Source organism: Ranitomeya imitator, chromosome 1 (assembly GCF_032444005.1).
Source record: "Ranitomeya imitator isolate aRanImi1 chromosome 1, aRanImi1.pri, whole genome shotgun sequence".
Classification (NCBI taxonomy): domain Eukaryota; kingdom Metazoa; phylum Chordata; class Amphibia; order Anura; family Dendrobatidae; genus Ranitomeya; species Ranitomeya imitator.
This window is the reverse complement of record NC_091282.1, coordinates 496,604,883-496,632,876: the sequence shown is the minus strand read 5'-3', so window position 1 is coordinate 496,632,876 and position 27,994 is coordinate 496,604,883. Positions and strand designations below refer to the sequence as shown.

The 27,994-nt window shown below is 45.2% G+C and overlaps 1 protein-coding gene across 3 annotated transcripts in view; it reads left to right on the top strand.

Moving 5' to 3' along the window:
- ADAMTSL1 (ADAMTS like 1) overlaps nucleotides 1-27,994 on the top strand; it is a 550,804-nt gene that overhangs the window by 263,420 nt on the left and 259,390 nt on the right. For all 3 annotated transcript variants that reach the window (XM_069766222.1, XM_069766229.1, XM_069766237.1), the window contains exon 8: nucleotides 13,286-13,397. In XM_069766222.1, coding sequence (XP_069622323.1) covers nucleotides 13,286-13,397 — 112 coding nt within the window. The remainder of the gene's footprint in view (nucleotides 1-13,285; nucleotides 13,398-27,994) is intronic.

Here is a 27,994-nt window from a genome sequence, read left to right as displayed (position 1 = left end):
TAAAGGTCTGTCTTCATGTGTGGATCAGCTCACGGCAAGAGTGCAAAGTATTCAAGACTTTGTGGTTCAGAATTCTATGTTAGAACGGAGAATCCCTATTCCTGATTTGTTTTTTGGAGATAGAACTAAATTTCTGAGTTTCAAGAATAATTGTAAACTATTTCTGGCTTTGAAACCTCGCTCCTCTGGTGACCCAGTTCAACAAGTTAGGATCGTTATATCTTTTTTGCGTGGCGATCCTCAGGACTGGGCATTTTCCCTTGCGCCAGGGGATCCTGCATTAAGTAATATCGATGCATTTTTCCTGGCGCTCGGATTGCTGTACGATGAGCCTAATTCTGTGGATCAGGCAGAGAAGAATTTGCTGGCTCTGTGTCAGGGTCAGGATGAAATAGAGGTATATTGTCAGAAATTTAGAAAGTGGTCCGTACTCACTCAGTGGAATGAAGGTGCGCTCGCAGCTATTTTCAGAAAAGGTCTCTCTGAAGCCCTTAAAGATGTCATGGTGGGATTTCCTATGCCTGCTGGTCTGAATGTGTCTATGTCTTTGGCCATTCAGATCGGTCGACGCTTGCGCGAGCGTAAATCTGTGCACCATTTGGCGGTATTACCTGAGCTTAAACCTGAGCCTATGCAGTGCGATAGGACTTTGACCAGAGTTGAACGGCAAGAACACAGACGTCTGAATGGGCTGTGTTTCTACTGTGGTGATTCCACTCATGCTATCTCTGATTGTCCTAAGCGCACTAAGCGGTTCGCTAGGTCTGCCACCATTGGTACGGTACAGTCAAAATTTCTTCTGTCCGTTACCTTGATCTGCTCTTTGTCATCGTATTCTGTCATGGCATTTGTGGACTCAGGCGCTGCTCTGAATTTGATGGACTTGGAGTATGCTAGGCGTTGTGGGTTTTTCTTGGAGCCCTTGCAGTGTCCTATTCCATTGAGAGGAATTGATGCTACGCCTTTGGCCAAGAATAAGCCTCAGTACTGGACCCAGCTGACCATGTGCATGGCTCCTGCACATCAGGAGGTTATTCTCTTTCTGGTGTTGCCATGGCTACAAGTTCATAATCCAGTTTTAGATTGGAAATCCATGTCTGTGTCGACTGTTTAATTTATCTGTGCCTGAGCACGCCGCTATGCGGAGTTATGTGAAGGAGTCTTTGGAGAAGGGGCATATTCGCCCATCATCGTCGCCATTGGGAACAGGGTTCTTTTTTGTAGCCAAGAAGGATGGTTCACTGAGACCTTGTATAGATTACCGCCTTCTAAATAAGATCACGGTTAAATTTCAGTACCCCTTGCCATTGTTATCTGATTTGTTTGCTCGGATTAAGGGGGCTAGTTGGTTCACCAAGATAGATCTTCGTGGTGCGTATAATCTTGTGCGTATTAAGCGAGGCGATGAGTGGAAAACTGCATTTAATACGCCCTAGGGCCATTTTGAGTATCTAGTAATGCCATTCGGACTTGCCAATGCTCCATCAGTGTTTCAGTCCTTTATGCATGACATCTTCCGAGAGTACCTGGATAAATTCCTGATTGTGTACTTAGATGACATTTTGATCTTCTCGGATGATTGGGAGTCTCATGTGAAGCAGGTCAGAACGGTGTTTCAGGTCCTGCGTGCTAATTCTTTGTTTGTGAAGGGATCAAAGTGTATCTTTGGTGTTCAGAAGGTTTCATTTTTGGGGTTCATCTTTTCCCCTTCTACTATCGAGATGGATCCTGTTAAGGTCCAAGCCATCCATAATTGGACTCAGCCGACATCTCTGAAAAGTCTGCAAAAGTTTCTGGGCTTTGCTAATTTTTATCGTCGCTTCATCTGCAATTTTTCTAGTATTGCTAAACCATTGACCGATTTGACCAAGAAAGGTGCTGATTTGGTCAATTGGTCTTCTGCTGCGGTGGAAGCTTTTCAAGAGTTGAAGCGTCGTTTTTCTTCTGCCCCTGTGTTGTGTCAACCAGATGTTTCGCTTCCGTTCCAGGTCGAGGTTGATGCTTCTGAGATTGGAGCAGGGGCTGTTTTGTCGCAGAGAAGTTCTGATTGCTCGGTGATGAAACCATGCGCCTTCTTTTCCAGGAAGTTTTCGCCTGCTGAGCGAAATTATGATGTTGGCAATCGAGAGTTGCTGGCCATGAAGTGGGCATTCGAGGAGTGGCGTCATTGGCTTGAAGGAGCTAAGCATCGCGTGGTGGTCTTGACTGATCATAGGAACTTGACTTATCTCGAGTCCGCCAAGCGTTTGAATCCTAGACAAGCTCGTTGGTCGTTGTTTTTTGCCCGTTTTGACTTTGTGATTTCATACCTTCCGGGCTCTAAAAATGTGAAGGCGGATGCTCTGTCTAGGAGTTTTGTGCCCGACTCTCCGGGTGTATCTGAGCCGGCGGGTATCCTCAAAGAGGGAGTAATTGTGTCTGCCATCTCCCCTGATTTGCGGCGGGTGCTGCAAAAATTTCAGGCTAATAAACCTGATCGTTGCCCAGCGGAGAAACTGTTTGTCCCTGATAGGTGGACGAATAAAGTTATCTCTGAGGTTCATTGTTCGGTGTTGGCTGGTCATCCTGGAATCTTTGGTACCAGAGAGTTGGTGGCTAGATCCTTTTGGTGGCCATCTCTGTCGCGGGATGTGCGTACTTTTGTGCAGTCCTGTGGGATTTGTGCTCGGGCTAAGCCCTGCTGTTCTCGTGCCAGTGGGTTGCTTTTGCCCTTGCCGGTCCCGAAGAGGCCTTGGACACATATCTCTATGGATTTTATTTCAGATCTTCCCGTCTCTCAAAAGATGTCAGTCATTTGGGTGGTCTGTGATGGCTTCTCTAAGATGGTCCATTTGGTACCCTTGTCTAAATTGCCTTCCTCCTCTGACTTGGTGCCATTGTTTTTCCAGCATGTGGTTCATTTGCATGGCATTCCGGAGAATATCGTTTCTGACAGAGGTTCCCAGTTTGTTTCGAGGTTTTGGCGAGCCTTTTGTGGTAGGATGGGCATTGACTTGTCTTTTTCCTCGGCTTTCCATCCTCAGACTAATGGCCAGACCGAACGAACCAATCAGACCTTGGAAACATATCTGAGATGCTTTGTTTCTGCTGATCAGGATGACTGGGTGTCCTTTTTGCCTTTGGCTGAGTTCGCCCTTAATAATCGGGCCAGCTCGGCTACCTTGGTTTCACCGTTTTTCTGCAACTCTGGGTTCCATCCTCGTTTCTCTTCAGGGCAGGTTGAGTCTTCGGACTGTCCCGGTGTGGATACTGTGGTGGACAGGTTGCAGCAGATTTGGACTCATGTGGTGGACAATTTGACTTTGTCCCAGGAGAAGGCTCAACGTTTCGCTAATCGCAGACGCTGTGTGGGTCCCCGACTTTGGGTTGGGGACTTGGTTTGGTTATCTTCTCTTCATATTCCTATGAAGGTTTCCTCTCCTAAGTTTAAACCTCATTTTATTGGTCCGTATAGGATTTCTGAGGTTCTTAATCCTGTGTCTTTTTGTCTGACCCTTCCAGATTCATTTTCCATACATAATGTATTCCATAGGTCATTGTTGCGGAGATACGTGGCACCTGTGGTTCCATCTGTTGATCCTCCTGCCCCGGTTTTGGTGGATGGGGAGTTGGAGTATATTGTGGAGAAGATTTTGGATTCTCGTGTTTCAAGGCGGAAACTCCAGTATCTGGTTAAGTGGAAGGGTTATGCTCAGGAAGATAATTCCTGGGTCTTTGCCTCTGATGTCCATGCTCCCGATTTTGTTCGTGCCTTTCATATGGCTCATCCTGGTCATCCTGGGAGCTCTGGTGAGGGTTCGGTGACCCCTCCTCAAGGGGGGGTACTGTTGTGAATTCTGTGGCAGAGCTCCCTCCTGTGGTCACAAGTGGTACTTCGGCTGGTTCTCTCTGTGAGCTTCCGTTGGTGGAGGAAAGTGGTACTGCGGCTTCTGAGTTTCCTTCCTCAGGTGATGTGGTGAAGTCGTTAGGTGCTTCTCTATTTAACTCCACCTAGTGCTTTGATCCTGGCTTCCAGTCAATGTTCTAGTATTGGACCTGTTTCCTCCTGGATCGTTCCTGTGGCCTGCTGCTCTGCATAGCTAAGTTCCTCTTTGCTATTTGTTTGCTGTTTTTTTCTGTCCAGCTTGTCAATTTGTTTTTTCTGCTTGCTGGAAGCTCTGGGACGCAGAGGGTGTACCTCCGTGCCGTTAGTTCGGTACGGAGAGTCTTTTTGCCCCCTTTGCGTGGTTTTTGTAGGGTTTTGTGTTGACCGCAAAGTTACCTTTCCTATCCTCGCTCTGTTCAGAAAGTTGGGCCTCACTTTGCTAAATCTATTTCATCTCTACGTTTGTCTTTTCATCTTAACTCACAGTCATTATATGTGGGGGCTGCCTTTTCCTTTGGGGTATTTCTCTGAGGCAAGGTAGGCTTATTTTCTATCTTCAGGCTAGCTAGTTTCTCAGGCCGTGCCGAGTTGCATAGGCAGCGTTAGGCGCAATCCACGGCTGCCTTTAGTGTGGTTGGAGAGGATTAGGGATTGCGGTCAACAGAGTTCCCACGTCTCAGAGCTCGTTCTTGTTTTTTGGGTTATTGCCAGGTCACTGTATGTGCGCTGACCTCTATGTTCATTGTGGTACTGAATTACCTTTCATAACAGCGGTCCTCATATGAGCCAGTTTCTTTGTAGCGCTTGATGGTTTTTGCCAGGGCCGGACTGGCCATTTGGCAATTCTGGCAAATGCCAGAAGGGCCGGTCTGGTTGTGAGCTGCCTTGTCTGCTACGTTGTTAAAAGAATCAATGTTCTCAAGACACCCATACTGCTCACAGTTGTGACGGAACACAAAGCTGGTCACTCCGTCACTTACCTCAGAATGCTATGGGTATAATTAGAAATATTGGTCTTGTAGTAAATCTTCCTTTCCTCCATCCAGGGTAATATTAGTAATATATCCCATCTGGTTCTTGGGGACGGGGATACCATGGGCCTGTGTGATTTCAAATGCCAGGGCTGAATTTCATCCCCAGTCCGTACCTGGTTTTTGCCACTGCACATGGGGACACTTTTAAAGTTTGCCCAATTTTTTCGGACTGAGTGACCTTCATTTCTTAAAGTAATGATTGCCACTCGTTTTTCTTTACTTAGCTGCTTTTTTCTTGCCATAATACAAATTCTAACAGTCTATTCCGTAGGACTATCAGCTGTGTATCCACCAGACTTCTGCACAACACATCTGATGGTCCCAACCACATTTATAAGGCCAGAAATCCCACTTATTAAACCTGACCGGGCACACCTGTGAAGTAAAAACCATTTCTGGTGACTCCCTCTTGAAGCTCATCAAGAGAATGCCAAGAATGTGCAAAGCAGTCATCAAAGCAAAAGGTGGCTACTTTGAATAACCTAGAATATAAGACATAATTTCAGTTGTTTCACACTTTTTTATTAAGTATATAATTCCACATGTGTTTATTAATAGTTTTGATGCCTTCAGTGTGAATGTACAATTTTCATAGTAATGAAAATACAGAAAAATGTTTAAATGAGAAGGTGTGTCAAAACTTTTGGTATGTACTGTAGGTGCGTGCAATACTATAGGTGCTTGCAAAACATCGGATGTCATTCGAGTGCAGTCCGACTCACACAGAGTGTGAGAGATGTGGAGAAGATGGAGAACTTAAGTTCTCCATCTTCTCCGCACCTGTGATTTGATTCTCTCATGCAAGAGAATTGGATCACAGTTAAATAACACTCGGCACACGCTCGCCGCAAAATTTGAGCTAAGGGTCATTTGCATATAGTATCTGATTGTCTCTTTAGAAATATTACAGAAGCAAGACTTCCAATGCGACCAAAAAGTATGAACTGTTTCAATTCAATAAGCATGGCATTAGCAGGGTTAGACCCATAGAAGTGTCTTTGACGCAAAACGGCCGTCGTCCTTCCCCGCATTCCTCCTGCACCTGCCTGTCCCATGAACTTTGTCTACAGATCCACAATGGTATAATAAAGAACTTTGTTGAATCAGTTCATGGGTGATTGCTGCATCTTTTCTGCTCTTGCACATTTATTAGCAGGATTGAACCTACTATTTATGTAAAAGAAAGCCCTACTGTGGCTACTGCTTGAAGGCAGAAAACCCCCATGTGGCTACTGTGGGAAGAGATAAAGCCCCGCTGTGGCTACTGTGGGAAGGGAGAAAGTCCCGCTGTGACTTCTGTGGGAAAGGATAAAGCCCCGCTGTGACTACTGTGGGAAGGAAGAAAGTCCTGCTTTAACTATGGTGGGAATGGAGAAAGCCCTGCAGTGACTACTATCAGAAGGGAAAAAGCTCTGCTGTGACTACTATGGGAAGGAAGAAAGCCCTGCTGTGACTACTATATGAGAATAGAAAGCTCTGCTCTGACTACCATGGGAAGGGAAAAAGCCCTGTTGTAACTAATTTATGAGAATAGGAAGCCCTGCTGTGACTGCTATATGAAAATAAAAAGCCCTGCTGTGACTACTATATAAGAATAGAAAGCCCTGCTGTGACTACAATCAGAAGGATAAAAGCCCTGCTGTGACTACTGTGGGAAGGGAGAAAGTCCTGCTGTGACTAATATTAGAAGGGAAAAGTCCCTGCTGTGATTATTGTGGGAATGGAGAAAGCCCTGCTATGACTACTGTGGGAAGGGAGAAAGCCCTACTGTGACAACTGAGAGGAGGGAGAAAGCCCTGCTGTGACTACTATCAGAAGTGAAAAAACTCTGCTGTGACTACTATGGTAAGGGAGAAAGCCCTGCTATGACTACTATGAGAATAGAAATCTCTGCTGTGACTGCTGTGGGAAGGGAGAAAGCTCTGCTGTGACTAATATATGAGAATAGGAAGCCCTGCTGTGACTGCTATATGACAATATAAAGCCATGCTGTGACTACTATATGAGAATAGAAAGCCCTGTTGTAGGCTACAATATGATAAATGAAAGCCCTGCTGTGGCTGCTGTGGGAAGGGAGAAAGCCCTACTGTGACTACTGTGGGAAGGAAGAAAGCCCTGCTGTGACTACTGTGGGAAGGGATAAAGCCCTGCTGTAACTACTATGGGAAGGGAGAAAGCCCTGCTGTGACTACTGTGGGAAAGGAGAAAGCCCTGCTGTGACTACTATATTAGAATTGAAAGCCCTGCTGTGGCTGCTGTGGGAAGGTAGAAAGCTCTTCTGTGACTACTATATTAGAACTGAAAGCCCTGCTGTGGCTGCAGTGGGAAGGGAGAAAGCCATGCTGTGACTACTGTGGGAAGGGAGAAAGCCCTGTTGTGACTACTGTGGGAAGGGAGAAAGCCCTGCTGTGACTACTGTGGGAAGGGAGAAAGCCCTGCTGTGACTACTGTGGGAAGGGAGAGAGCCCTGCTGTGACTACTATGGGAAGGGAGAAAGCCCTGCTTTGACTACTGTGGGAAGGGAAAAAGCCCTGCTGTGGCTGCTGTGGGAAAGGAGAAAGCCCTGCTGTGACTACAATATGAGAAGTGAAAGTCTTGCTGTGGCTGCTGTGGGAAGGGAGAAAGCCCTGCTGTGACTACTGTGGGAAAGGAGAAAGCCCTGCTGTGACTACTATATTAGAATTGAAAGCCCTGCTGTGGCTGCTATGGGATGGTAGAAAGCTCTTCTGTGACTACTATATTAGAACTGAAAGCCCTGCTGTGACTACTGTGGGAAGGGAGAAAGCCCTGCTGTGACTACTGTGGGAAGGGAGAAAGCCCTGTTGTGACTACTGTGGGAAGGGAGAAAGCCCTGCTGTGACTACTGTGGGAAGGGAGAAAGCCCTGCTGTGACTACTGTGGGAAGGGAGAAAGCCCTGCTTTGACTACTGTGGGAAGGGAGAAAGCCCTGCTGTGGCTGCTGTGGGAAAGGAGAAAGCCCTGCTGTGACTACTATATGAGAAGTGAAAGTCCTGCTGTGGCTGCTGTGGTTATTGATGTGACTAATGTGGGAAGGACGGCACTAGCTCAACTACAAGTGAGATGTCCTTCCTGTATATTGTCATTGAGAGAGCTTCCTTGTTGCTTCCAGTCTCTGTAAAATGTCACAGCTCTTTACATGGTATAAAATCCGTGCTGTCATGTAGAGTGCTGAGGAATATAAACTGGGCAGTCTGAGAGCTCCTAGGAAGTCCCATACAGTAAACTGCCTGCGAGATGCAGTTTTCTCTTTCTAGCCAGCGTATTCCACAGTGCGTTACTCTGGGGCTCACAGTCTACATCCATTATCAGTAGGCCTCTGGAGTGCAGGAGGAAACCCATGCAAACATCGGCAGAACATGCAAACTCCCTGCATGCTTAGATCCTGTAGGTATTCAAAAGAACACATGAATATGATTTTGGACATGTTGTAGACGCTTATCATTTCATATGAGCAATTAGTTGATTCATTCGTTCTGTTATGGCCTCATACCTCTAGATGAGACACCTAGTGAGCACCTTATTTAGTCTGATGGCTCTGTCATTTCTAAAAGCACATGGTTAGGATGTAGGTTATCATGTAAGAGAGTCAGAATACCGTGAACCGGGTCTCAGTGAATCCCATGTTAGGGACTGCTCTGGCTGTAGAAATAGCCCTGAGGTCAGAGATGATTAGTAAGATTTGTGATTTTCCTCAAAGAACACTTTAATATTGTTCTATGCAAATTCCGTTGGAATGTTCCTGTTGTGGGCAGCATGACCTGGAAGTGCCCGGGCAGCAGGAGGTAGAAAAATAAACTTTCACAGCTGGCACGGAAGGACCCATCCAGTTAATTAATAGATGCACTACTGAACCTATTATTATTAACTATTTGTGATCGCCATGATCTCTTCTCATGTTGGTACTGTATTCCACTAGCCATATACTGGTAATTGTTTGTAGCCCACTATATACAACCCTACATGTAGTGTACATGTAGAATCAGATACACTGTTTTATGCAATCAGTGTCACAATAAACTACATTAGAAATATTAAGGCGATTACAACTAATCTAAGTAGTTGTGATCATCGTGATATTTTTCATGTAGTTTATTGTGACATTGCTTGCATTTTTTTTTTGCAATGACATTTAGGGCTAATTCAGATGAGCTTATTTTACGTTACATGTGCTGTCTGTATGTAAAGCATGTTGAAAGCACACAGACCAATGCAAGGCAATGGCCATTGTAATTATTAGAGAGAACTGTGCATGGCTTATTATTATTTTAGATTATTAATGTGCAAAACAGATGATTCTACACAGTCCAGCTTTTCTGGATGAAAAACGGCCGATTTTGTATACACTCGTGAACTCAGCTTGGTTAATATTTTGTGAGCTTATTAAATAAAAAACTGGTCAATAATAACATAATAATTAGTTTTGAAAAAACAGCGACTCTCATGGTTGGTGCCTAGAAGACTGGATGCACCTATAGAAACAATTGTAGGGGGTCAGAGAAATAACCACTATGCAGCAGTCCATTCTGAGACTTGTACCTCTACTTTCACAAGCAAATAATTCTAGTGTAAGACTGCACTATAATCATTTTATTAAATCACTCTATTAGCAATTTAGTTGATAATTAGTGATGAGCAAGCAAGCTCGGATAAGGTGTTATCTGAGTGTGGTAACGGAGTATCTTCGGCGCGCTTGAATAATATGTTGGAGTCCCCACGGCTGCATGTCTCACGGCTGTTCGACAGACACAACACATGCATGGATTGCCTGTTTGATAGCCAATACCTGCATGTGTTGTGTTTGTCGGACAGCCGTGAGACATGCAGCCGTGGGGACTCCAACATATTATTGAAGCAGGCCGAAGACACTCAGCACCCGAGCATGTTCGTGTGGTAACCGAGAGTCTTCAGCATGCTTGAATAATACGTTGGCGTCCCCACGGCTGCATGTCTCGCGGCTGTTCGACAGACACAACACATGCAGGGATTGCCTGTCTGATAGCCAATACCTGCATGTGTTGTGTTTGTCCGACAGCCGTGAGACATGCAGCCGTGGGGACTCCAACATATTATTAGAGCAGGCCGAAGACACTCAGCACCCGAGCATGTTCGTGTGGTAACCGAGTGTCTTCAGCGTGGTCGAATAATATGTTGGAGTCCCCACGGCTGCATGTCTAGTGGCTGTTTGACAGACACAACACATGCATTGATTACCTGTTTGTTAGCCAATCCCTGCATGTGTCGTGTGTGTCGAACAGCCGTGAGACATGCAGCCGCGGGAACTCAAACATATTTTGATGGCACACTCAAGATGCTTGGTTAGTTACAATTAATTTCTTATCGATATGATTTTAGGGTGCTCGCTCCCACACTAAATACTGTAGTGAAGGGACAAGCAGGTAGAAGCTTTGTTTACTGTGACGGGAAGGAGAATCACCGGTAGCTCTCCGTTGGCAGAGATCAGCACCAGGCAGGTATTTAGCAATGACCTACCTATTAGGTCTTAGCCCCATACACAAAAACAAAAAATTAACCCTTGTAAATAATTCCTCTAAAAGTAAGACCACGTATCATTTTAAAAGGCTTTGGGCATTTTTTCATATCCCACAGCTGCCGTATGAAAGGGCCTTAGAAATGTGACAGTAAACTGAGCAGGGATTACCAGGAGGAGATCTGTTCAATTTATTGATTTTATATGTTTTATCTTGATACCTTTCACTCTAGAATTTCTAAAACTATTCCCTGAAAGCATTACCCCAACGATGAAATATCTTTATCACTGTGAAAGTGAGAAGCACATCTTAAATTAGCCTACAAGCTACTTACTACATGCCTTACTAGTTTGTAATGAGTGTGACAAATGAGCACCTAATGAATAAGCGATAAGCTATCAGAAGTGTGCGGCTCTACTCGCACATTAAGATACCAGCGTGTTCCTCTGGCCGTTTTTATTTTTCTATGTAATAAGAGGTCAGCCTTACATTTGCCAGATGTTATTCATATACATTCTTCACATGCTTTCCAATTTGAGGATATAACTTGTGCTTGCCCTTGCTTTTTCCAGAACCTGCCAATCATTTCCTAACCAGTTTCCACCTCTAGGATTTATATGGTCTAAATGTTTAAATCATTAGATTTAGAAATGTGCTACTCATATCACGAATATACATATTATATGCAAAGTGTAGATGAATCGTACGTCCTCAGTGTATATAGAGGCTGAGCTTGAAATTAGAAACAGAATAGCTATTTAGCTTGGATCCAATAGTAAAATGAGTTTTCCTAAATCATGTGCAGATTCGGGGAATGTGTAATATACCAGGGAAAGGGGGAGTGTGACTATTTAATGTGCACAGAATGCACTTAATTGCATTTTATGTTCCATCTTTATGTAATGAAAAGTTATGCAATTTTCTAATATACATTGTTTTCAGTCCCTCGCCATTTCTAAGCAGCTGGACTAGATCAGGATGTGTTTTCAGTCTCTGAATGAAGAGAAGAATGTTTCCATTCACAGACAGGCTCTGTTCAGACCCGTTCTTTGAGATCCGAATCCATGTTCTGTTTTACCAAGGAACTCATACAGAAAATGGATTTGTTGCGCAACCCGAAAAAGAAAGGGCTTGTTCACTAGAATTGGGGCTGTCTGGTTTCCATTTTGCATCCATTTCTGAAAACAGCATTTGTTCCCTTCAATGAGCAGAAACAAATAGAAACCAGTCAGGCCCCATTATACTCAATAGGACCTTTCTGCTTTAGTTTGAATCCATTTCGTATTGCATCTTTTTTTCCCATGAATTCTGTTCCTAAACTGTAACTTAACTCAAAACACTCAAAGTTGATGTACAATGATAAATACACTCTTCAGCATTGAAGGAAAAATCCAAAAGTCGTAGAAATATGGAAATCACATGATGGATAGGAATGTTAATGATATGGAAATTATGAAAAAATGGAATCAAAATAATCAAAACATCTCAATTTATTCATTATCAAGTTTAAGTGCCACGTAAAGAAATACACCCACTTACATGATAAGGCATGCTATCAATGAGGTTAGTAATGATTGTCAGAAGAATAGAGCAATAGAGTGCAACACTGAATGCATTTGTGTGTGCAAATCAAGGTCTGCTGCTAAAAGGTCCCTTTGCATTTGCAGACCAATGATGTACCAGATGTGCTGGATGGGAGATAAGTCTGGTGACTTTGCAGGCCATGATAGCATGTTTCGAACACAAAGGTTGCTCATAGTAGCACGGGCAACTTGCGTTCTAGCGTAATCATATAGAAAAATGGCTTTTGGGACAATTTGGAGAAATGGTCATGCCACTGCTTCAACCAACAAATTAATGTAACAACAAGCTGTTTGTGTACCTAGATTAAAGATCAGAGGGGTCCGGCTACTGTTCATTAGGCCACCCCACACCATAATCCCAGAAGGACTGGTGTGATGTTCCCTAGTGAAGGCTCCTTCATGGCGTTGCCCATGTGATCTTGTCAGATTCGAAGAATCAAATATAAAGCACATATGAGATGCCATTGCAATTACAATGTGAGCTACCAGGAGAGAATCTTGATGATTTACATGCCCAAGTGCATGAAGAGCAGCAGAACATTCCTTAGTCAACCATTAATATCCTCATTGATAGCAGCCAAGGCATGTAAGTGTATATTTCTGCACGTGTTGCTCATGCTTGATATTGAATAAAATTAGATGCTTTGAATTTTTTTTTGCCATTTGATGAGTTTCATAATTCCACCACTTTTTCTTCTTGATGTTGCAATTTCAATTTCATTTATTAATTATTAATACCTGGACAACACCTTTTTAAATTAAATAGTAAAATATACTCACCCCTAGTACCGCCGCTGTTCCAGCGATGTCGGCACAGGAGACCCGTGGCTCATGTGATATTGTTATGCCACGTGAACCCTGTAGGCAATCAACTGCGCTATTACTTTCTTCGGAACAGCCTCGGACAAGTGGAAGAAGGAGCGCAGAAACCCAATAGCGGCTACTGATTGTCTACAGGCATAATAATGTTAAACGACACCAGTGAGACCCAATGTCAATATAGCTGGAATGGCAGCAGTATGGGAAGTGAGTAAATATAATATTATTTTTATTTTACAAGGGTGACTATTTAATGTAAAATGAGGTTGCCTAAGTGGTAATCATTAGTTGATGAAAAGATTTTTAAAATTCTACCGTCCTTAACATTAAATATAATGTTTTTAGATTACAAAGAACACCACTTCTTATATGAAGGTGTTTACACCATCTTTAATTTTCCCTGAGTCAAAGGAAACATTCAGACTTTTAAGTATATGATTAGGATGTTGTCTCAGCTGTTGGTTTATTTTTCAGGTTCATTACGCAGGTGCTGCTGATAGTGTGGTGCAGTTTATCTTCTACCAGCCTATCATACATCGCTGGAGAGAAACTGACTTCTTTCCATGCTCAGCATCTTGTGGAGGAGGTAAATAAAGACTAAAATTACATTTATACTAAGTTGGCATTCAGGGTTTCTAACCTAGTATTCACATTTTTCTGCACAACTGATCCAAAATTCACAGACAGTCCCAATTTTTTACGGACACTTTGGACATTTTGCCTTGCCCCCATAAATATGAAACCCCCACAAAGACCACGCCCCATAACAGCATCCTGAATACAAGATACTGAGAATTCCTACACCCAATATATAGGACAGAATTGGTTCTGTGCAGTGTATACATACAGAATATACAGATAATGAGGAATACACCCAGTATACAGGACAGGAGAAGTGGTACTGGCTGTGCAGTGTATATATACAGGACAGGAGGAGTGATACTGTGCAGTGTATATACACAGGACAGGAGGAGCGGTACTGTGCAGTGTATATATACAGGACAGGAGGAGTGGTACTGTGCAGTGTATATATACAGGACAGGAGAAGTGGTACTCTGCAGTGTATACATACAGGACAGGAGAAGTGGTACTGTGCAGTGTATATATATAGGTCAGGAGGAGTGGTACTGTGCAGTGTATACATACAGGACAGGAGAAGTGGTACTGTGCAGTGTATATATATAGGTCAGGAGGAGTGGTACTGTGCAGTGTATATATACAGGAGGAGTGATACTGTGCAGTGTATATATACAGGACAGGAGGAGTGGTATTGTGCAATGTATATATACAGGACAGGAGGAGTGGTACTGTGCAGTGTATACATACAGGACAGGAGAAGTGGTACTGTGCAGTGTATATATATAGGTCAGGAGGAGTGGTACTGTGCAGTGTATATATACAGGAGGAGTGATACTGTGCAGTGTATATATACAGGACAGGAGGAGTGGTACTGTGCAGTGTATATACAGGACAGGAGGAATGGTACCGTGCATTGTATATATACAGGACAGGAGGAGCGGTACCGTGCAGTGTATATATACAGGACAGGAGGAGCGGTACTGTGCAGTGTATATATACAGGACAGGAGGAGTTGTACTGTGCAGTGTATATATACAGGACAGGAGGAGTGGTACCGTGCAGTGTATATATACAGGACAGGAGGAGCGGTACTGTGCAGTGCATATATACAGGACAGGAGGAGTGGTACTGTGCAGTGTATATATACAGGACAGAAGGAGTGGTACCGTGCAGTGTATATATACAGGACAGGAGGAGCGGTACTGTGCAGTGCATATATACAGGACAGGAGGAGTGGTACTGTGCAGTGTATATATACCGGACAGGAGGAGTGGTACTGTGCAGTGTATATATACAGGACAGGAGAAGTGGTACTGTGCAGTGTATATATACAGGACAGGAGGAGTGGTACTGTGCAGTGTATATATACAGGACAGGAGGAGTGGTACTGTGCAGTGTATATATACAGGACGGGAGGAGTGGTACTGTGCAGTGTGTATATACAGGACAGGAGGAGTGGCACTGTGCAGTGTATATATACAGGACAGGAGGAGTGGTACTGTGCAGTGTATATATACAGGACAGGAGGAGTGGTACTGTGCAGTGTATATATACAGGACAGGAGGAGTGGTACTGTGCAGTGTATATATACAGGACAGGAGGAGTGGTACTGTGCAGTGCATATATACAGGACAGGAGGAGTGGTACTGTGCAGTGTATATATACCAGACAGGAGGAGTGGTACTGTGCAGTGTACATATACAGGACAGGAGGAGTGGTACTGTGCAGTGCATATATACAGGACAGGAGGAGTGGTAATGTGCAGTGTATATATACAGGACAGGAGGAGTCGTACTGTGCAGTGTATCTATACAGGACAGGAGGAGTGGTACTGTGCAGTGTATATATACAGGACAGGAGGAGTTGTACTGTGCAGTGTATATATACAGGATGGGAGGAGTGGTACTGTGTAGTGTATCTATACAGGACGGGAGGAGTGGTACTGTGCAGTGTATATATACAGGACAGGAGGAGTGGTACTGTGCAGTGCATATATACAGGACAGTAGGAGTGGTACTGTGCAGTGTATATATACAGGACAGGAGAAGTGGTACTGTGCAGTGTATACATACAGGACGGGAGGAGTGGTACTGTGCAGTGTATATATACAGGATGGGAGGAGTGGTACTGTGCAGTGCATATCTACAGGACAGTAGGAGTGGTACTGTGCAGTGTATATATACAGGACAGGAGAAGTGGTGCTGTGCAGTGTATATATACAGGACAGGAGGAGTGGTACTGTGCAGTGTATACATACAGGACGGGAGGAGTGGTACTGTGCAGTGCATATATACAGGACAGGAGGAGTGGTACTGTGCAGTGTATATATACAGGACAGGAGGAGCGGTACTGTGCAGTGCATATATACAGGACAGGAGGAGTGGTACTGTGCAGTGTATATATACAGGACAGGAGGAGTGGTACCGTGCAGTGTATATATACAGGACAGGAGGAGCGGTACTGTGCAGTGCATATATACAGGACAGGAGGAGTGGTACTGTGCAGTGTATATATACCGGACAGGAGGAGTGGTACTGTGCAGTGTATATATACAGGACAGGAGAAGTGGTACTGTGCAGTGTATATATACAGGACAGGAGGAGTGGTACTGTGCAGTGTATATATACAGGACAGGAGGAGTGGTACTGTGCAGTGTATATATACAGGACGGGAGGAGTTGTACTGTGCAGTGTGTATATACAGGACAGGAGGAGTGGCACTGTGCAGTGTATATATACAGGACAGGAGGAGTGGTACTGTGCAGTGTATATATACAGGACAGGAGGAGTGGTACTGTGCAGTGTATATATACAGGACAGGAGGAGTGGTACTGTGCAGTGTATATATACAGAACAGGAGGAGTGGTACTGTGCAGTGCATATATACAGGACAGGAGGAGTGGTACTGTGCAGTGTATATATACCAGACAGGAGGAGTGGTACTGTGCAGTGTACATATACAGGACAGGAGGAGTGGTACTGTGCAGTGCATATATACAGGACAGGAGGAGTGGTAATGTGCAGTGTATATATACAGGACAGGAGGAGTCGTACTGTGCAGTGTATCTATACAGGACAGGAGGAGTGGTACTGTGCAGTGTATATATACAGGACAGGAGGAGTTGTACTGTGCAGTGTATATATACAGGATGGGAGGAGTGGTACTGTGTAGTGTATCTATACAGGACGGGAGGAGTGGTACTGTGCAGTGTATATATACAGGACAGGAGGAGTGGTACTGTGCAGTGCATATATACAGGACAGTAGGAGTGGTACTGTGCAGTGTATATATACAGGACAGGAGAAGTGGTACTGTGCAGTGTATACATACAGGACGGGAGGAGTGGTACTGTGCAGTGTATATATACAGGATGGGAGGAGTGGTACTGTGCAGTGCATATCTAGAGGACAGTAGGAGTGGTACTGTGCAGTGTATATATACAGGACAGGAGAAGTGGTGCTGTGCAGTGTATATATACAGGACAGGAGGAGCGGTACTGTGCAGTGTATACATACAGGACGGGAGGAGTGGTACTGTGCAGTGTATATATACAGGACAGGAGAAGTGGTACTGTGCAGTGCATATATACAGGACAGGAGGAGCGGTACTGTGCAGTGTATATATACAGGACAGGAGGAGTGGTACTGTGCAGTGTATATATACAGGACAGGAGGAGTGGTACTGTGCAGTGCATATATACAGGACAGGAGGAGTGGTACTGTGCAGTGTATATATACAGGACAGGAGAAGTGGTACTGTGCAGTGTATATATACAGGACAGGAGGAGTGGTACTGTGCAGTGCATATATACAGGACAGGAGGAGCGGTACTGTGCAGTGTATATATACAGGACAGGAGGAGTGATACTGTGCAGTGTATATATACAGGACAGGAGGAGTGGTACTGTGCAGTATATATATACAGGACAGGAGGAGTGGTACTGTGCAGTGTATACATACAGGACGGGAGGAGCGGTACTGTGCAGTGTATACATACAGGACGGGAGGAGTGGTACTGTGCAGTGTATATATACAGGGGAGAGGTACTGTGCAGTGTATATATACAGGACAGGAGGAGTGGTACTGTGCAGTGTATATATACAGGACAGGAGGAGTGGTACTGTGCAGTGTATACATACAGGACAGGAGGAGTGGTACTGTGCAGTGTATATATACAGGACAGGAGGAGTGGTACTGTGCAGTGCATATATACAGGACAGGAGGAGTGGTACTGTGCAGTGTATATATACCAGACAGGAGGAGTGGTACTGTGCAGTGTACATATACAGGACAGGAGGAGTGGTACTGTGCAGTGCATATATACAGGACAGGAGGAGTGGTAATGTGCAGTGTATATATACAGGACAGGAGGAGTGGTACTGTGCAGTGTATATATACAGGACAGGAGGAGCGGTACTGTGCAGTGCATATATACAGGACAGGAGGAGTGGTACTGTGCAGTGTATATATACAGGACAGGAGGAGTGGTACCGTGCAGTGTATATATACAGGACAGGAGGAGCGGTACTGTGCAGTGCATATATACAGGACAGGAGGAGTGGTACTGTGCAGTGTATATATACCGGACAGGAGGAGTGATACTGTGCAGTGTATATATACAGGACAGGAGAAGTGGTACTGTGCAGTGTATATATACAGGACAGGAGGAGTGGTACTGTGCAGTGTATATATACAGGACAGGAGGAGTGGTACTGTGCAGTGTATATATACAGGACGGGAGGAGTTGTACTGTGCAGTGTGTATATACAGGACAGGAGGAGTGGCACTGTGCAGTGTATATATACAGGACAGGAGGAGTGGTACTGTGCAGTGTATATGTACAGGACAGGAGGAGTGGTACTGTGCAGTGTATATATACAGGACAGGAGGAGTGGTACTGTGCAGTGTATATATACAGGACAGGAGGAGTGGTACTGTGCAGTGCATATATACAGGACAGGAGGAGTGGTACTGTGCAGTGTATATATACCAGACAGGAGGAGTGGTACTGTGCAGTGTATATATACCAGACAGGAGGAGTGGTACTGTGCAGTGTACATATACAGGACAGGAGGAGTGGTACTGTGCAGTGCATATATACAGGACAGGAGGAGTGGTAATGTGCAGTGTATATATACAGGACAGGAGGAGTCGTACTGTGCAGTGTATCTATACAGGACAGGAGGAGTGGTACTGTGCAGTGTATATATACAGGACAGGAGGAGTTGTACTGTGCAGTGTATATATACAGGATGGGAGGAGTGGTACTGTGTAGTGTATCTATACAGGACGGGAGGAGTGGTACTGTGCAGTGTATATATACAGGACAGGAGGAGTGGTACTGTGCAGTGCATATATACAGGACAGTAGGAGTGGTACTGTGCAGTGTATATATACAGGACAGGAGAAGTGGTACTGTGCAGTGTATACATACAGGACGGGAGGAGTGGTACTGTGCAGTGTATATATACAGGATGGGAGGAGTGGTACTGTGCAGTGCATATCTACAGGACAGTAGGAGTGGTACTGTGCAGTGTATATATACAGGACAGGAGAAGTGGTGCTGTGCAGTGTATATATACAGGACAGGAGGAGCGGTACTGTGCAGTGTATACATACAGGACGGGAGGAGTGGTACTGTGCAGTGTATATATACAGGACAGGAGAAGTGGTACTGTGCAGTGCATATATACAGGACAGGAGGAGCGGTACTGTGCAGTGTATATATACAGGACAGGAGGAGTGGTACTGTGCAGTGTATATATACAGGACAGGAGGAGTGGTACTGTGCAGTGCATATATACAGGACAGGAGGAGTGGTACTGTGCAGTGTATATATACAGGACAGGAGGAGTGGTACTGTGCAGTATATATATACAGGACAGGAGGAGTGGTACTGTGCAGTGTATACATACAGGACGGGAGGAGCGGTACTGTGCAGTGTATACATACAGGACGGGAGGAGTGGTACTGTGCAGTGTATATATACAGGGGAGAGGTACTGTGCAGTGTATATATACAGGACAGGAGGAGTGGTACTGTGCAGTGTATATATACAGGACAGGAGGAGTGGTACTGTGCAGTGTATACATACAGGACGGGAGGAGTGGTACTGTGCAGTGTATATATACAGGACAGGAGGAGTGGTACTGTGCAGTGTATATATACAGGACAGGAGGAGTTGTACTGTGCAGTGTATATATACAGGACAGGAGGAGTGGTACTGTGCAGTGTATATATACAAGACAGGAGGAGTTGTACTGTGCAGTGTATATATACAGGACAGGAGGAGTGATACTGTGCAGTGTATATATACAGGACAGGAGGAGTGGTACTGTGCAGTGTATATATACAGGACAGGAGGAGTGGTACTGTGCAGTGTATATATACAGGACAGGAGGAGTGGTACTGTGCAGTGTATATATACAGGACAGGAGGAGTGGTACTGTGCAGTGTATATATACAGGACAGGAGAAGTGGTGCTGTGCAGTGTATATATACAGGACAGGAGGAGCGGTACTGTGCAGTGCATACATACAGGACGGGAGGAGTGGTACTGTGCAGTGTATATATACAGGACAGGAGAAGTGGTACTGTGCAGTGTATATATACAGGACAGGAGGAGTGGTACTGTGCAGTGTATATATACAGGACAGGAGGAGTGGTACTGTGCAGTGTATATATACAGGACAGGAGGAGTGGTACTGTGCAGTGCATATATACAGGACAGGAGAAGTGGTACTGTGCAGTGTATATATACAGGACAGGAGGAGTTGTACTGTGCAGTGTATATATACAGGACAGGAGGAGTGATACTGTGCAGTGTATATATACAGGACAGGAGGAGTTGTACTGTGCAGTGTATATATACAGGACAGGAGGAGTGATACTGTGCAGTGTATATATACAGGACAGGAGGAGTGGTACTGTGCAGTGTATATATACAGGACAGGAGGAGTGGTACTGTGCAGTGTATATATACAGGACAGGAGGAGTGGTACTGTGCAGTGTATATATACAGGACAGGAGGAGTGGTACTGTGCAGTGTATATATACAGGACAGGAGGAGTTGTACTGTGCAGTGTATATATACAGGACAGGAGGAGTGATACTGTGCAGTGTATATATACAGGACAGGAGGAGTTGTACTGTGCAGTGTATATATACAGGACAGGAGGAGTGATACTGTGCAGTGTATATATACAGGACAGGAGGAGTGGTACTGTGCAGTGTATATATACAGGACAGGAGGAGTGGTACTGTGCAGTGTATATATACAGGACAGGAGGAGTGGTACTGTGCAGTGTATATATACAGGACAGGAGGAGTGGTACTGTGCAGTGTATATATACAGGACAGGAGAAGTGGTGCTGTGCAGTGTATATATACAGGACAGGAGGAGCGGTACTGTGCAGTATATACATACAGGACGGGAGGAGTGGTACTGTGCAGTGTATATATACAGGACAGGAGAAGTGGTACTGTGCAGTGTATATATACAGGACAGGAGGAGTGGTACTGTGCAGTGTATATATACAGGACAGGAGGAGTGGTACTGTGCAGTGTATATATACAGGACAGGAGGAGTGGTATTGTGCAATGTATATATACAGGACAGGAGGAGTGGTACTGTGCAGTGTATACATACAGGACAGGAGAAGTGGTACTGTGCAGTGTATATATATAGGTCAGGAGGAGTGGTACTGTGCAGTGTATATATACAGGAGGAGTGATACTGTGCAGTGTATATATACAGGACAGGAGGAGTGGTACTGTGCAGTGTATATACAGGACAGGAGGAATGGTACCGTGCATTGTATATATACAGGACAGGAGGAGCGGTACCGTGCAGTGTATATATACAGGACAGGAGGAGCGGTACTGTGCAGTGTATATATACAGGACAGGAGGAGTTGTACTGTGCAGTGTATATATACAGGACAGGAGGAGTGGTACCGTGCAGTGTATATATACAGGACAGGAGGAGCGGTACTGTGCAGTGCATATATACAGGACAGGAGGAGTGGTACTGTGCAGTGTATATATACAGGACAGAAGGAGTGGTACCGTGCAGTGTATATATACAGGACAGGAGGAGCGGTACTGTGCAGTGCATATATACAGGACAGGAGGAGTGGTACTGTGCAGTGTATATATACCGGACAGGAGGAGTGGTACTGTGCAGTGTATATATACAGGACAGGAGAAGTGGTACTGTGCAGTGTATATATACAGGACAGGAGGAGTGGTACTGTGCAGTGTATATATACAGGACAGGAGGAGTGGTACTGTGCAGTGTATATATACAGGACGGGAGGAGTGGTACTGTGCAGTGTGTATATACAGGACAGGAGGAGTGGCACTGTGCAGTGTATATATACAGGACAGGAGGAGTGGTACTGTGCAGTGTATATATACAGGACAGGAGGAGTGGTACTGTGCAGTGTATATATACAGGACAGGAGGAGTGGTACTGTGCAGTGTATATATACAGGACAGGAGGAGTGGTACTGTGCAGTGCATATATACAGGACAGGAGGAGTGGTACTGTGCAGTGTATATATACCAGACAGGAGGAGTGGTACTGTGCAGTGTACATATACAGGACAGGAGGAGTGGTACTGTGCAGTGCATATATACAGGACAGGAGGAGTGGTAATGTGCAGTGTATATATACAGGACAGGAGGAGTCGTACTGTGCAGTGTATCTATACAGGACAGGAGGAGTGGTACTGTGCAGTGTATATATACAGGACAGGAGGAGTTGTACTGTGCAGTGTATATATACAGGATGGGAGGAGTGGTACTGTGTAGTGTATCTATACAGGACGGGAGGAGTGGTACTGTGCAGTGTATATATAAAGGACAGGAGGAGTGGTACTGTGCAGTGCATATATACAGGACAGTAGGAGTGGTACTGTGCAGTGTATATATACAGGACAGGAGAAGTGGTACTGTGCAGTGTATACATACAGGACGGGAGGAGTGGTACTGTGCAGTGTATATATACAGGATGGGAGGAGTGGTACTGTGCAGTGCATATCTACAGGACAGTAGGAGTGGTACTGTGCAGTGTATATATACAGGACAGGAGAAGTGGTGCTGTGCAGTGTATATATACAGGACAGGAGGAGCGGTACTGTGCAGTGTATACATACAGGACGGGAGGAGTGGTACTGTGCAGTGCATATATACAGGACAGGAGGAGTGGTACTGTGCAGTGTATATATACAGGACAGGAGGAGCGGTACTGTGCAGTGCATATATACAGGACAGGAGGAGTGGTACTGTGCAGTGTATATATACAGGACAGGAGGAGTGGTACCGTGCAGTGTATATATACAGGACAGGAGGAGCGGTACTGTGCAGTGCATATATACAGGACAGGAGGAGTGGTACTGTGCAGTGTATATATACAGGACAGGAGGAGTGGTACTGTGCAGTGTATATATACAGGACAGGAGGAGTGGTACTGTGCAGTGTATATACAGGACAGGAGGAGTGGTACTGTGCAGGGTATGTATACAGGACAGGAGGAGTGGTACTGTGCAGTGTATATATACCGGACAGGAGGAGTGGTACTGTGCAGTGTATATATACAGGACAGGAGAAGTGGTACTGTGCAGTGTATATATACAGGACAGGAGGAGTGGTACTGTGCAGTGTATATATACAGGACAGGAGGAGTGGTACTGTGCAGTGTATATATACAGGACGGGAGGAGTTGTACTGTGCAGTGTGTATATACAGGACAGGAGGAGTGGCACTGTGCAGTGTATATATACAGGACAGGAGGAGTGGTACTGTGCAGTGTATATATACAGGACAGGAGGAGTGGTACTGTGCAGTGTATATATACAGGACAGGAGGAGTGGTACTGTGCAGTGTATATATACAGATCAGGAGGAGTGGTACTGTGCAGTGCATATATACAGGACAGGAGGAGTGGTACTGTGCAGTGTATATATACCAGACAGGAGGAGTGGTACTGTGCAGTGTACATATACAGGACAGGAGGAGTGGTACTGTGCAGTGCATATATACAGGACAGGAGGAGTGGTAATGTGCAGTGTATATATACAGGACAGGAGGAGTCGTACTGTGCAGTGTATCTATACAGGACAGGAGGAGTGGTACTGTGCAGTGTATATATACAGGACAGGAGGAGTTGTACTGTGCAGTGTATATATACAGGATGGGAGGAGTGGTACTGTGTAGTGTATCTATACAGGACGGGAGGAGTGGTACTGTGCAGTGTATATATACAGGACAGGAGGAGTGGTACTGTGCAGTGCATATATACAGGACAGTAGGAGTGGTACTGTGCAGTGTATATATACAGGACAGGAGAAGTGGTACTGTGCAGTGTATACATACAGGACGGGAGGAGTGGTACTGTGCAGTGTATATATACAGGATGGGAGGAGTGGTACTGTGCAGTGCATATCTACAGGACAGTAGGAGTGGTACTGTGCAGTGTATATATACAGGACAGGAGAAGTGGTGCTGTGCAGTGTATATATACAGGACAGGAGGAGCGGTACTGTGCAGTGTATACATACAGGACGGGAGGAGTGGTACTGTGCAGTGTATATATACAGGACAGGAGAAGTGGTACTGTGCAGTGCATATATACAGGACAGGAGGAGCGGTACTGTGCAGTGTATATATACAGGACAGGAGGAGTGGTACTGTGCAGTGTATATATACAGGACAGGAGGAGTGGTACTGTGCAGTGCATATATACAGGACAGGAGGAGTGGTACTGTGCAGTGTATATATACAGGACAGGAGAAGTGGTACTGTGCAGTGTATATATACAGGACAGGAGGAGTGGTACTGTGCAGTGCATATATACAGGACAGGAGGAGCGGTACTGTGCAGTGTATATATACAGGACAGGAGGAGTGATACTGTGCAGTGTATATATACAGGACAGGAGGAGTGGTACTGTGCAGTATATATATACAGGACAGGAGGAGTGGTACTGTGCAGTGTATACATACAGGACGGGAGGAGCGGTACTGTGCAGTGTATACATACAGGACGGGAGGAGTGGTACTGTGCAGTGTATATATACAGGGGAGAGGTACTGTGCAGTGTATATATACAGGACAGGAGGAGTGGTACTGTGCAGTGTATATATACAGGACAGGAGGAGTGGTACTGTGCAGTGTATACATACAGGACAGGAGGAGTGGTACTGTGCAGTGTATATATACAGGACAGGAGGAGTGGTACTGTGCAGTGCATATATACAGGACAGGAGGAGTGGTACTGTGCAGTGTATATATACCAGACAGGAGGAGTGGTACTGTGCAGTGTACATATACAGGACAGGAGGAGTGGTACTGTGCAGTGCATATATACAGGACAGGAGGAGTGGTAATGTGCAGTGTATATATACAGGACAGGAGGAGTGGTACTGTGCAGTGTATATATACAGGACAGGAGGAGCGGTACTGTGCAGTGCATATATACAGGACAGGAGGAGTGGTACTGTGCAGTGTATATATACAGGACAGGAGGAGTGGTACCGTGCAGTGTATATATACAGGACAGGAGGAGCGGTACTGTGCAGTGCATATATACAGGACAGGAGGAGTGGTACTGTGCAGTGTATATATACCGGACAGGAGGAGTGATACTGTGCAGTGTATATATACAGGACAGGAGAAGTGGTACTGTGCAGTGTATATATACAGGACAGGAGGAGTGGTACTGTGCAGTGTATATATACAGGACAGGAGGAGTGGTACTGTGCAGTGTATATATACAGGACGGGAGGAGTTGTACTGTGCAGTGTGTATATACAGGACAGGAGGAGTGGCACTGTGCAGTGTATATATACAGGACAGGAGGAGTGGTACTGTGCAGTGTATATGTACAGGACAGGAGGAGTGGTACTGTGCAGTGTATATATACAGGACAGGAGGAGTGGTACTGTGCAATGTATATATACAGGACAGGAGGAGTGGTACTGTGCAGTGCATATATACAGGACAGGAGGAGTGGTACTGTGCAGTGTATATATACCAGACAGGAGGAGTGGTACTGTGCAGTGTATATATACCAGACAGGAGGAGTGGTACTGTGCAGTGTACATATACAGGACAGGAGGAGTGGTACTGTGCAGTGCATATATACAGGACAGGAGGAGTGGTAATGTGCAGTGTATATATACAGGACAGGAGGAGTCGTACTGTGCAGTGTATCTATACAGGACAGGAGGAGTGGTACTGTGCAGTGTATATATACAGGACAGGAGGAGTTGTACTGTGCAGTGTATATATACAGGATGGGAGGAGTGGTACTGTGTAGTGTATCTATACAGGACGGGAGGAGTGGTACTGTGCAGTGTATATATACAGGACAGGAGGAGTGGTACTGTGCAGTGCATATATACAGGACAGTAGGAGTGGTACTGTGCAGTGTATATATACAGGACAGGAGAAGTGGTACTGTGCAGTGTATACATACAGGACGGGAGGAGTGGTACTGTGCAGTGTATATATACAGGATGGGAGGAGTGGTACTGTGCAGTGCATATCTACAGGACAGTAGGAGTGGTACTGTGCAGTGTATATATACAGGACAGGAGAAGTGGTGCTGTGCAGTGTATATATACAGGACAGGAGGAGCGGTACTGTGCAGTGTATACATACAGGACGGGAGGAGTGGTACTGTGCAGTGTATATATACAGGACAGGAGAAGTGGTACTGTGCAGTGCATATATACAGGACAGGAGGAGCGGTACTGTGCAGTGTATATATACAGGACAGGAGGAGTGGTACTGTGCAGTGTATATATACAGGACAGGAGGAGTGGTACTGTGCAGTGCATATATACAGGACAGGAGGAGTGGTACTGTGCAGTGTATATATACAGGACAGGAGGAGTGGTACTGTGCAGTATATATATACAGGACAGGAGGAGTGGTACTGTGCAGTGTATACATACAGGACGGGAGGAGCGGTACTGTGCAGTGTATACATACAGGACGGGAGGAGTGGTACTGTGCAGTGTATATATACAGGGGAGAGGTACTGTGCAGTGTATATATACAGGACAGGAGGAGTGGTACTGTGCAGTGTATATATACAGGACAGGAGGAGTGGTACTGTGCAGTGTATACATACAGGACGGGAGGAGTGGTACTGTGCAGTGTATATATACAGGACAGGAGGAGTGGTACTGTGCAGTGTATATATACAGGACAGGAGGAGTTGTACTGTGCAGTGTATATATACAGGACAGGAGGAGTGGTACTGTGCAGTGTATATATACAAGACAGGAGGAGTTGTACTGTGCAGTGTATATATACAGGACAGGAGGAGTGATACTGTGCAGTGTATATATACAGGACAGGAGGAGTGGTACTGTGCAGTGTATATATACAGGACAGGAGGAGTGGTACTGTGCAGTGTATATATACAGGACAGGAGGAGTGGTACTGTGCAGTGTATATATACAGGACAGGAGGAGTGGTACTGTGCAGTGTATATATACAGGACAGGAGAAGTGGTGCTGTGCAGTGTATATATACAGGACAGGAGGAGCGGTACTGTGCAGTGCATACATACAGGACGGGAGGAGTGGTACTGTGCAGTGTATATATACAGGACAGGAGAAGTGGTACTGTGCAGTGTATATATACAGGACAGGAGGAGTGGTACTGTGCAGTGTATATATACAGGACAGGAGGAGTGGTACTGTGCAGTGTATATATACAGGACAGGAGGAGTGGTACTGTGCAGTGCATATATACAGGACAGGAGAAGTGGTACTGTGCAGTGTATATATACAGGACAGGAGGAGTTGTACTGTGCAGTGTATATATACAGGACAGGAGGAGTGATACTGTGCAGTGTATATATACAGGACAGGAGGAGTTGTACTGTGCAGTGTATATATACAGGACAGGAGGAGTGATACTGTGCAGTGTATATATACAGGACAGGAGGAGTGGTACTGTGCAGTGTATATATACAGGACAGGAGGAGTGGTACTGTGCAGTGTATATATACAGGACAGGAGGAGTGGTACTGTGCAGTGTATATATACAGGACAGGAGGAGTGGTACTGTGCAGTGTATATATACAGGACAGGAGGAGTTGTACTGTGCAGTGTATATATACAGGACAGGAGGAGTGATACTGTGCAGTGTATATATACAGGACAGGAGGAGTTGTACTGTGCAGTGTATATATACAGGACAGGAGGAGTGATACTGTGCAGTGTATATATACAGGACAGGAGGAGTGGTACTGTGCAGTGTATATATACAGGACAGGAGGAGTGGTACTGTGCAGTGTATATATACAGGACAGGAGGAGTGGTACTGTGCAGTGTATATATACAGGACAGGAGGAGTGGTACTGTGCAGTGTATATATACAGGACAGGAGAAGTGGTGCTGTGCAGTGTATATATACAGGACAGGAGGAGCGGTACTGTGCAGTATATACATACAGGACGGGAGGAGTGGTACTGTGCAGTGTATATATACAGGACAGGAGAAGTGGTACTGTGCAGTGTATATATACAGGACAGGAGGAGTGGTACTGTGCAGTGTATATATACAGGACAGGAGGAGTGGTACTGT